General features: G+C 33.8%; 1 protein-coding gene across 1 annotated transcript in view; it reads left to right on the top strand.

Annotated features, from left to right (window-relative positions):
- The window catches only part of woc (without children), a 78,600-nt gene that overhangs the window by 35,983 nt on the left and 29,988 nt on the right, over positions 1-12,629 (top strand). Inside the window, exons 3-12 of the mRNA XM_071589518.1 lie at positions 23-350; positions 1,885-2,117; positions 3,782-4,016; positions 5,429-5,586; positions 7,079-7,200; positions 8,441-8,622; positions 9,292-9,342; positions 10,114-10,220; positions 10,369-10,615; positions 11,970-12,148. Of these exons, the coding sequence (XP_071445619.1) occupies positions 23-350; positions 1,885-2,117; positions 3,782-4,016; positions 5,429-5,586; positions 7,079-7,200; positions 8,441-8,622; positions 9,292-9,342; positions 10,114-10,220; positions 10,369-10,615; positions 11,970-12,148 (1,842 nt within the window). The remainder of the gene's footprint in view (positions 1-22; positions 351-1,884; positions 2,118-3,781; positions 4,017-5,428; positions 5,587-7,078; positions 7,201-8,440; positions 8,623-9,291; positions 9,343-10,113; positions 10,221-10,368; positions 10,616-11,969; positions 12,149-12,629) is intronic.

Below are 12,629 nucleotides of genomic sequence, written 5' to 3'. Positions count from 1 at the left end.
TTTGGGTGTATTGATTTTTCAGCTAAGGCCATGCCAGTATCACCTGTTAGTGAACGGTGTCTCTAGGTATATGTGCACGACACCTTGTTTTCAAGCATTCCGAAAATTTCATCCACCTAGACCCAATCAAGTGCAAAATGAGATGGAATCTGGAATCGATGAGGTGACAGATTCCACAGTCGACATTGCTACTGTGTCTGATGTGGCACCTGCGGCAGATATAAAAGCAGTGACGGGAAAGGAACGTACCTTGGAGTGTGCCTTTTGCCATAGAGTGGTTCCTCCACCTACCTCTAGTGATAAGAGCCTCTCTTGGGAAACAATGGAATTTTGCAATGAAGGTTGTTTGGGTGAGTTGAAATCACTTTTTACTTCATCGTGGGTCAAAGTCCAATTCTCATCATGCCATCGATCATTTTTCTCGTGTCACAGTATGCTGTGATGCCATGATTCTACTGTCCCAATGCATAGGAAGTTCTCAGAGAAAAAGGGAAATAAAAAATACCGCAGCTTTCATCACTATAGAATAAGTAATATGGAGGAAGAGAAAGAAGTTAGGGATTCATTTTAACCCTTAAGTATTACACTGCTCTCAGTGATCTAATTCTTCATGATGGGTGTCAAGAATATAGAATTGACATGCACGGGATCGTTTTTCCTTAAGGTTATCTAAACATTCTAAAGTACTATAGAATGTAAATAGATAAGTTTGCAAGATATTCTATATTATTTTTTATGAGCTTCACCTTTGACAAATTCCAAGAAACTGGGAGAAATGCCACTACAGTAACTTTTAAAGGGTGACCTATGACCTGTGACTGGGGTTGATTCTCATTTACCGGGATCTGGGTTCGAATCATAGTCAAGGGGAATAATTTTTACACTCTGAAGTAGTTGCAATAGTACTATAGGCTATAATTCCTCTGGAGGGTATTTATGTTGTTGAGGTGAGAGAGTTGGAGGGAGGGTGATGAGGAAACTATTACATTATTGCTCAAATATGCCATATTCAATCGATTCCTGTGATTCAATAAATAATTGGGGATAAGAAGGTGAAGTGATTGTTGTCATATTAAAATTCTGTTCAAACATGATTTCTTTTTCTTGACATCACAGATGGGAATGTGTGTTATTCTTGGAAGATTACTAGTCAAATGCAAAAACTACAAACAATGTAATATTTGAATTAAGAATATTGTTCAAGTTGGACCAGAAGGAGTTAAAATATAATGATTGCACATTTTACTCTTACAGTCAAAATACATTAAGGTTTTCATGCCTCCCAGAATTCGATTACTATTATAGTTATTTTTAATGAGTTTAAATATTCACATATGTACGACTTTCTAATAATTATTTTGACGTCCTGTTTGGGACATGGTTCTCCAAGTGTTATTTTTGTAGTAATCTGTTGTTTATATTTAAAATTCTCTCTTTGTTTTAAGATGCTCTGTTTTTCATATCTCTGTCTGGAAATAGAAATCAAACCTAAAGGTGCTAGGAAAATATCAGTTAACATTATATGGCAAATTGGTTGCTGTCGGTCCATAATTTTCCCCAATTAATATTCTTTATTTTGCTGCTGATATTCATTTAATGAGTTTGCACATTGGTTAATTATTTATGGGAGTCTGATTCAAAGAAAAGATATTTTCATTCTGTATTCTGTTGTTTTGAAAAGTCCAAATAAATAAGGTTTTGTATTCATTAAATCTGTAGTAGGTTTTTATATGAAATATGCTTCAGTTCTCAAAAATTTACCTATTCTCTGATGTGATATTGATTTATTCCTCAGATATATTTCTATGCATATGTTACCTTTGTCAATATTACCTATTTGCGAGACCATTTCATTGGTAATTTATTTTCTGAACTATTTTTCAGGTAAATACCAAGATCAGCTAAGCGCTAGTTGTTCTCAATGTAGGGTTCGAGTACAAAGAATATGTATGGGCAAGTACTGTGTTCGTTTTGGGTACAACATAAAACAGTTTTGTTGTTCTACATGTCTGGAAGAGTTTAAAAAAGGTCTGAAAACGTGTACTTACTGCCAAAAGGACATCTCTACTGGTGGAGAAGGTTTCCTTGCTCCTGTAGGGGATAAAGGCCAATTCAAGGTAAATGTCGAACAAGATTGTTCTGAAACCTATTCAACAAATCATACTGTAAAACACTTATTGTTTTCCTGTGCACAGTTTGAAATTCTGTTGATAACACATGACTGCTGCATTTCTGAAAAATCTGGTAGTCACGGATTCGGGTATGGAATGCCTGGGAAAGTTAGGGAATATAAGGGAAAAAAGAATTGGGAATGTTGATCTAGATTCTTAGTCTTCTTTCTATTCAGGAACAGGGTATGGTTCACATGTTTTATGTTTTTATAGAGTAAGGTTAAGTTGGTTAATTTTCAGGAAACATAAAAGAAAATTAATGAAATCTTTCATAGTACTTATTGAATATATTTGTTACCAAAATTATTTCCACAAATTCGTTCAAATTAACCTTTGGCCTATCATGTAATAAAAAGGAAAAGTGTATACGATGAATGAGGTCTATCCAGATGGTATCCAGCCATGCCATATTTTGAGAAAAATAGCCCTCCCAGAACAATGAGGCCTTAAGCCCAAATAGTCCTCTACAAAGTACTCCCTTAGGGACCTGACATACCCTCTTTCCCTTTTTCAAAACAATCACCTAAGTCCTTTCTTGGAATGATCATCAATTGCCATGTCCCATTTTCCCTCATCTCCTCAACTGAGTGTTGGGATATCTGGGCTTTTATTACAGGGTCATAACCATAGACCCATGACTTATCTCCAGTTATGACCTTTTTTTAGAAAACCTGGGTCATCATTTGCAGCTTCAAGCAAGTTCTCAGCAACTGCAGCACGAAGTTCTTGATGTTTACAAGGTTAAAGAGAATGTGATGAGGCCGCTGATGACCATTCCGAAAAGAGTTGCCAATTGTTTTGAAAAGTGGAGGAATTGCTGGGGTAATGAGCATGTGATGTTCTGAGGGTAGTTCTTCAAAGGGGACTAAATTTTCCCATTAGGCTATTTTTCTCAAAATATTGCTTGGATGGATACCTCCCGGATAGACCTTGTACATGCAATTTTTTTTTAAGTTGATGTAATTCATTCTTTGTTATCATGCCATTCACGTGTGAGTTCAGACTGAAATGCAGATGGGCAGGGGAGAGGAAAGAGAGTATTCATTTCCCACTACTTCTTTAATGGGGATGCTACCTACTAATGGGGATTCTTCCTGCCCTGTACAGCTGATTTAATTTCAGTGCTGACATAATTTTCATGGTATTTAGCCAGAAATAATAATTTAATTGGTGAGAATGGTATTTTTTGCCTTTTAATGGCACAAATATTGTACTTCCCTGACCCTGCACTGATGTTTTCCTTCCCTGGTGTTTTGCCTATCATTGATGGCTTTTCACCAAAATGATATTCTATGATGTGGCAGCTATACAGTAAAGTAGACCACACCAGCCTTCTTGATGCCTATTATTACACAGTCATCTACCCAGATTGTTGAGGTGACTTGACATTATGCTGTTATCAGCATTGGAGGAGTTGCAAAATAATCATAAAGTAATTACAATTTATAAGAGGTCTGGAAAATTATTGTATGGGCCTTGGCCTTTCTCTCTTCCTACCCTTCTGGCCATTGGCACCTAATGCCAGGTGGCAATCAGATACTAAAATTTTCTTCCATGTGACCTTAATCATCATAAGTTCTGTAAACCTGAAGTTTGGACTTGATCCACAGGACTTCTGCAGCCCTGCTTGTATGGAGCAATATGACCACATCAGTTCAGGAACTCGCCCTCAAACAAAAGAAGCAGCCTGTGCTGTGTGTGATAAAGTTCGTCCTGTAATCTCAGAGGTTGTAACGAGGAGATTGGGGAAGAATGATGAAAGTAGTGACTCAAATCCTCCTGTTTATAGCCTATGTTCTGACCCATGCTTTGCTGCATTTAAATTTGTCAATGAAGTGAAGGCAGGTAAGAAGTGGATATCAAATATTTTTATCATAAATTTCTTTATGGAAAAGTTGTGTGTTACTTATATGAAATCCATACCCATAGTTTTTCTCTGATTTCATTTTGGCAGTTGGTTTTTTAAATATCCTCTTATATGAATGAATAAATGAGCATCAAAAGTATTGGTATGGTATATGTATGAATATGAAATCATGCATTACACAGGTGTCATATTTTTTGTAAACAATGCAATATGCACATTGAATTTTAAACTATTATGATTTCCATTACTGGCATAGTTCAAATACAGTAAACACTTATGTGCTAATATGTGCTGATGATGCATAATGAAGCATGGATAGTCAAAAAACATGGTTGACTGAACTATGAGGAAAATTTGGTCATTATATAAACAAATATATACAAAGACTCTCCTTTTTCATTCCTTGTGATTGATCTGCATTTTTTAGTAATGGAAAGTGATTTTTTTCCCATTATTTTGCCAGTTTTATAAGGGTGGAAATATCGGTTTACAAGGGCACAGAACTATCATCAAGTGAGAAGCATAATGTATTTTCTCAAAAAAGCTAAACCAATCCAATAGGCAAGAAAAAAAAATTATCGGGGCAGGACAAATATTGACTAATGATCACTAATACGAATTCATATTCCTCATATGTTTGCGATTGAAATAATGCAGTGTAGATAGTTAATAATTTATTCATTGCAAAGTAAAACTATGTATTTGCTTGTCATAGGGGAGAATGTGGAATCCTCAGGACTAATGAAAGTGAGGAAAGCAATAATTGGAAAGTGCAGGGAGACAAAAATGTTTAAATTAAAACAAAATAAAAACGTTGAAATTAAAACAAATACCATATTGACACCTTTTGAATTTATGAAATTGAAAACTTCAGAAATCCTAATTATTTCAAACTTGTATTTTTGTTAAAACTGGTATTTTTTTAAGCTCCAAAACATTTAATTATTTTAATGATTTTAGTGTCATGAAAACTTAAAGGTGCTGGGAAAAGAATATTATACGGTAAGAGAACAGATAATCTGCACATGGATAATATAGAGTTTATTGTATTTGACATCAAACGAATAAAAATTTTGCTTTTAAAAGAAAAATCGGTTAAGATGATAAATCATTTGTCGCATATTTTATTGTGTGAATCATGTGCGCCAAGACTACCTCTTCCCTGAATGACACTTTTTTGATATTTGGCCAATTAGTAGATATTTAGGAGTATGCCTTACTGAAAAAATTTGATTTGCCTTGTTAATTTTTCGTTACTAAGAATCATTTAATATTAAATTCCTAATTTGATTAATTGGAAAAAATCCTACTTCACTCACTTGTAGCTCGAGCATTCATTTTATATACACAATTATCTAACTTGTTTCTTTTCTTGGTTTATTTATTTCAGAACAATGTGAGTCTTGTCTTCGCTACTTTGACACATCGAAACCAGAAGAGAAGCCTACCATATTTTTCCATGATGGAGGATACCATTGTTGTTGCCGGGCATGTTTAAATATTTTCATCTTGAAAAGGAGGAGTATTGTACAGTGTAATTGGTGTCGTGTTAGTATCTGCTCTTAATATATTTTATTGGTTAATGTAAGAACTTAGTGTTAACAATATTTGTGTGTACATTTGAGCAAATATCTTGTGGTAATTTCTTCTTAATAGCAATATGTGTGATTGAAGTGCTTGAATTCTACCGACAAAAGCTAAACACTATAAAATTAGGATCTTTCATAAGGTTCTGAATACGAAACATGGAGAAACCATTTCATATTTTTCTTACTGTAGTCCAGTAAAGACCTCCTAATGAAAATCATTAATTTTTTTTTCTGTCACCTTAAGTGAAATTTCTACAAGTGCTGAACGTTTAATTTGCCAAATCCTCTTAAGAAGGTCATTGCACAAAATTTTTTTCCCAATTCAGGGTTATTATAAATGTGTGCATGGAACTGGGCCTAGGAATTTTCGTAATACTTTCTGAAAAACATTTACATAAAACCAATTTAAAATGATTCATTTTCCCGCTTTATTACAAAGACTAGGTCACTTTTCAAATATGAGCCATTGCTTTATTGATGGTAAATATTTGACATTTTGTGGTCAAGTCAGGAAACTGGTGTGGTGTCTTGGAATTATTGTCAATGCATCTATGAATCTTGTGAATTTCATCTCCCCAGTCAACTATGCCTGTTAAGAATTAAAGGATTTTTGTCTTCACTCATCATGTTTCTTGAGAAAGATTCAGGGGCATCTGGAGTCGAACCGAGTCTTAAAATAAAATTAGCATGCATATAAGAGTTATCATAGACATTTATGAGGACCCCAGAAGTTTTATTTATGAGACATACAATTAAATGTTCTGAGTATCAAGTTTAAAAATGCAGCCATGCCATTCTAATTGTAAAGTACTAATTAAGGAATTTTTCAACTACAGCCTAATCTTTGACCAAGGCAAAGGCAATGAATATCACTGAATAAGTAAACTCTCTATAGTTTTTACTATAAATTTGTATTGGTACTATTGGTTTTAACACCAATGCAAGGAACATCATCAGACTTGCAATTTCGATATGTGACATCATCGATGTCTATGCATCGAATTTGGTGATGCTTAAAAAATTAATTGCAACATTATACATAGTTTACTTATGCAGAGACCATGAATTTTCATCAAGGTGAGCCTGAGACCATTGAATTCTATGCTACTATGCAAAAATAAAAAATGTAAATATGCCTCTATAATCTTCTTACACTTAAGTCCCTCAGTGTGAAAGTAGTTACATTCAAGGAGATAGTTCCTTGGCATCGTCACAAAAATTGATTTTATAAACTCTCTTCCCTTTTAAACTGTCGAAAAAGGTCAAAGATAGTTTCTCTGGTGGAAACAGCTGTTGTATACAGAATGTGTTACTAAGGAATTCCTAGTATTAATTATGACTTAAAATATGAGATATGACCCATTTAAAGGAAATTTTTGAATTCTTGTAACTAATTAATTGATTAAGTTTGTCATTGAAGGTATTTTAGTGCAATTTTTTTATCCTAACAGGTAAAGAAGTATGATTTCGATATGATCAAAAGGATGTCATCATCTGGTCAAGTTCTCATGATGTGCTCACTCAACTGCCTAAGTCTCTACCATGTATCAATAAGTGCTGTCTCTTCAAGAAAGTAAGTCTAGTGATGGTAATAGAAATAATTACCATAATAGCCGTAGGATATGTATTAGTGATGCTTGAATTGTTTTCAGTGAGTCGAGGAGGTGATGGGGTTTGTCACTTTTAGTGGCCAAAGTGCTCTGTAACACCAGCATTTAATGTTATTATTAAGATCCTTTTTCAGAGAACTCTTTGTAAAAGCGAAAAAAAATCAAAATAAATTGTTCATTATTTTTTATGGATACCTAATTCCTTTTCAATAGAATGCTGTCTGGATACTTTTATTTTTGTGAATGCTTCAAAATTTAGTAAAAATGCAACTCATGGCATGCATTGCCACTGTTGCATTAGGGCGATGTCTAGTATGCATGGAATGATATAGCAGTTTCTTGTGACAGCCACATCACTTTTAGCTTGCTGTTTTGGAATCAACACTCCTTGAAGGCTCGTGGAGTTTCTGAATGGTAAACAAGTAGGGGTTTATTTTCAACTCGCTACTTGCATTTATGCAAAATAGCAGCGTGAGATGGCTGTTCATTCGCTTGTGAGCTGGCAATGCATTCTCCTCTACTATTACATGAACAAATATAGGTTTGCTTTGTCATCTTCCTCCCTAAGAGAACCATCTCGTCACAATTGAAAATACGTTGTGGCCAAACAATGTATACATAATTTTTATGAATAAACCTTGCACGTAAATTGTTTATTTTTTGGCTTGGAACTTTTTATTGTATTTTGATAATTTATGTGCAAAAAGTTGTTTCATTAAACGAGTGTTTCACTTTACGAGAAAGATTGGGGAACGAATCATGCTAATATTATGAGGTTCCACTATACTTCAAATACGCTGCCACTTGCTGATTGTTGCAGTATAATTGAAAAATGTCCATTGCACCAAATTTTATGTATGGTAATCATCAAATAATGACACATTCAAGCTCTGTTAGGCTAATGAGCACATCTTGCTCTCTGTTTTAAATCTTCTGTGTGATGCTTACCTAAGAGACCTACCTCAGATGTGTTTGCTCTCTCTAAATGCTAGTTTCTCCACTCCAAGAGAGCATCAACTGTATGATGTACGTATTGTTTTTAGAATTGCAGTTGGCCCACATGCCACTCACTCTTGAGGTCTGGTAAGCTATTTCTTTGAGGAATTATACATTTATAATAAAAAAGTACGTAAGTTTGTATGTATATTTGTGTAATTGCATATGATGCATACTTAGGAATAATGTGTATTTTTCTCTCTACAGGGTTAAATGTGATTTTTGTAAGGAGGTCTCACAAGCACAGTATCATCTTACCATGTCTGATGCCACAGTTAGAAATTTTTGTTCCTATGACTGTGTCATGACATTTCAGTCTCAGTATTCCAAAGCTCCCCTTACCCTGCCCGAAGAGGATGTGACATTTTCCTCATCTAATCTAATCACAGGTCAGTTGTTAAGCTATCATTCTCTGTCATTAGTGATTGTGTTTTATCAAGACTATATGTATGCCATGCTGTTTTCTTTTTGTGGTTGACTGATGCCAATGGTCTTCAAGATTAGTAAATTTTTGTTATTTTCTCCAATTATATGACTTTTGTTATACATCCCTACCTGCCGGTCTGATATCTCATGCTAGGCTTGTGCATCCCTTGGACCTTGCATACTTTTCATTGTGGCCTGAATGGCCCCACTGAATTCTTTTCTGGTATATAATGCTAATGCAAAATGATCTACTTGTGGTGGCTGGTGGTATTTTCTTTGAGAGGTAATTTATTCTTGTGGCACACTGCAGGAAAGGGAACCCAGGAAGAGCCCAGTCAGTAAATTATCTGTGCACCTTTAACCAGTCATTAATGTGAAAAAGTGGGAATTTACTGCAAATTGAAACAATTTTCAGGAAAGTTATTTGAAAAATCACTCAAGTAATTCCTTCTTCTTTGTTAAGTAATATGTTTTAATGATGGATCAGTTTCATTATAAGGTTACAAAAGTGAACTATTTTCTGTAAAAAGTACCTCTTTGTGATGTTTTACTTTTTTATTATGAAAATTGAATATGAACTTCATTAATTTCTTCTGTAATGTTGCTTTATTTTTGTCTTCTTTGTGTTTTAGGATCATCTCATATTGCTGGTCGAAAGGTGGTGCCATTAACAGTACAAAGTGGTAAAAAGTTTTCTTCACTTCATCATTAATAAATAAGAATGAGCATGAAGCTTAAAATTAGTGAGACATCAATTAGTAAATATTGATTTTTTTAAAGATGGTTAAAATTAATGTGGAAAGTTATGTCTAATAATTTACAAATGCTGTCTGTTGCATGTGAGGTACTTTCAGATAAGCTCTGTATTTGAAATTTGACAAAAGGATTGCTTGTCATAGGTTTTTGTAGTAACTTAATGATGCTAAAGTGGCTTTAGAGTTAAGCCCCATATCTGGAACTGCTGATTTGACAGTTCTCTCATTTTACTGTATCAGAAGGAGAAATTGAAAATTCTGTTCAATATAACCCTTTGAAACGTTATCACCGTTATTAACTTCACCCTGCAAAATTGTTACTTGCCTATATTCTGTTACTGCAAATTACCTTTAAAGATGAAAAGAATGGATGAAATTACTTTTTCCATCAACTTTATGATTTAACGTGGAATAACCATCTCATATTCCTTTCATCATAAATTATTAAAAAGCTAATGCTTCATTCACTTTGTCTGGTCCAATAAGTTGCCCTGTAAATCATCAAATTTAACATCATGTTGTGGTTTTTTGCTTATGTAAGATGTGCATTTTGTTATTTTCAACTCTAATATTTCATCACCATTTCGCTCAACACAAACAACATCACCTTACTCACAATGTTGTCTCCATTATATACTAGTTCTTCTGTATAATCATGTGCAAAAAGAAATCAACGTATCTTGTTGAATTTGTGTTTAGGACCAGTCCCTGCTCAAGGGGTTGAGCCACCATCTCCTGCTCCTGTTCCCGTTATTTCAGCTGTACAGTCTCTAGCAGCTGACAGAAATATTCCAATGGAAGCCAGTGTAAGTGAAAACATATTTAATATTTTGTTGTTCTTGTAAAAGCTTTGCTGTTTACATTATTTTGGGATTATTCAGAGAAAACAACTGTTGGTTAAGTTCTACAACAATTGAAATATGGTACAAGATCTTTGCTTTTTTTTCCCTACAGAATTCTGTTCCTACAATTGCCATTCCATCAAGTGTGAACGATTCAAATGCAGCTACTGCAAAGGTAGCAGTTTCAAATAGTTTGAATACATATAGGCAATTACTTAAATGGGCTCCCGGTCTAAAGGAAATGAAAAATAAATCTACGAGTTGCAGGCCATTTACTCATTCTAAATCCATAGAATGTGAGATATTGCCAGAAAAACCTTCTGTTGAAACGTCAACTGTTGACACGTCCACGCAAACAGGTAAGCTCAGTATGCAGTTAGTATGTTATTTTTTTTAGTCTGTAGAAATTAAAGTAATTAAAATTTGAAACATTTTGCATTATAAAGTAAATGAAGTGAAAAAACATAGTTAAATGGATATTGACTTATAGTTAGGTCTGTGAATTTTTATTCTAGTTTGTTGAATGTAAAGATATTGGTTACTGAATCATTTGGTTCCTTGGCCAGTGTACACTTACTGTGTGAGTAGGTGGATGTGATGAGTATTAGTTAGTACACTTGCCAACCTTAAATTCTATATACTCAGATTTTCTGCCTTGATATGTTATTTTCTTGTTGTTATTTGACTTATTCTTTGTGGTTTTTTTTGATATGAGGGAAGGCTATTTCTTGACTTGAATGTCGTTGATCATGACCATGTCAAATTTATGTTTTGAAGCCACCATAGGCAACACCATATCAATCATTTTTGGATATTGTGTGTATGAAAAACAATTCTATGGGTGATTTGCATTCATTTAGTTCTGCTAAATTTATAATCATTGGCAAGCAACAGTGATTAATCCTAAAATCATTACATTATTTATCATTGAATGATTATGAAGTAAAATTTTCTTCGTTCCATGTTTAGTTTAGGATCAACTGATAATTTCTTGGTTGCTCTTATTGTAATAGTCTCATAATTACAATAGAAATTCATTGTTACACATCTAAATAGTAAAAAGAAATTGGGACTTCATATAACTGAGCTATTCCTTTAAAAAGTCTGAATGGGTCATTTTTGGCATTTTTTTTTGTTTCTCTAATTAGCATTTTTCATTGTTGTTATCTAGAATAAGATCTTATGAACAACTAATTATTGTATACTATATTTACAGTATAGTATTACTATTGACCAGAATGAATATTAACTCATACTGAATGAGTATACGGACCACACTCATAAATATTTTATGGTTTCAGAGTAAATGTCATATTATCCATCCTAAGGAGATGTTAAATTAATAACAAAACGGAGAGTTTTCCTGTTTTCTCTTTCCACTGTTGTACTTACCATTCCACTTGGTACAAATGCTATCTTTCATATGTCAGTGAATTTAGTGTCAAGGTTGTCAATGTTGCTCATTACATGTCCATGGATACATCTGAACCTATAAAAAATGTATATTTGTTTGAGTTGCTTCATGAAAGATTGCCTTATCTTATTTGTATTCCTGCTGCTTATTTGTTTCATGAATTATATTTGTAGAATGGGTTTCTGCCATATGATTATCAGAACAGATATTTCCTTGAGTATTGAATCAATCCATACGGATAAAAATATCACCTTGTAAAAAGTTGCCATTTCATGAATGTTTTCTTTTTATGTTTCCAGATGAATTTTTTCTCCGTGGACCCATATTGATACCAGTTCCTGTCCCCATATATGTACCAGCTCCAATGGCAATGTACAGCCATCCATTTCCTGTGCCGACACCGTTTCCACTGCCTATTCCTGTGCCCATCTTAATTCCTTCCAAGTTGTCTTTGAAAGAAATTGTCCAAAAATATGAGGTATGATTCTTAAGAAAACAGAGATACTCTATGATGTTTATTACAAGCCCAATATACTCGCACCAGCCTTTGTTGATCTTCCAGTTCCAATGGTTCACTGCATTGTCCAATTGACTGTTGCATACGTTATGGTTGGCATATTAATCCTTTCAGTTATCATCAAGAATCTCATGAAGAAATAATAAAAATCAATATTTTTTTAATTTGAGTTTACTTTGGAAAAATGATTGTAAATGAGGGAAATAAAAAATGATTGAAAAAGCTAATTATCATTATTATTCAGCTAATTGCTTTTCTTTAAGAAAGGGTGCCAGTATATTTGGCTTGCACTGCTCCACATTAGATATTAGTACTTTTTTAGTGAACTTGCCACCTTTAAATTGTGGTGCATGAATGGCAAATGAAAGCATTGAATGGTAGTTTTAATTAATGAAATAGTGGATGTTACCCCTAATTGGTTTCCTATAAAATAATTTTGAGT

Source organism: Hetaerina americana, unplaced genomic scaffold, assembly GCF_022747635.1.
Source record: "Hetaerina americana unplaced genomic scaffold, ioHetAmer1.1.p SCAF_1, whole genome shotgun sequence".
NCBI classification, from domain to species: Eukaryota; Metazoa; Arthropoda; class Insecta; order Odonata; family Calopterygidae; genus Hetaerina; species Hetaerina americana.
Note: the sequence above shows the minus strand (reverse complement) of the source record. Positions and strands in the feature narration are given on the sequence as shown.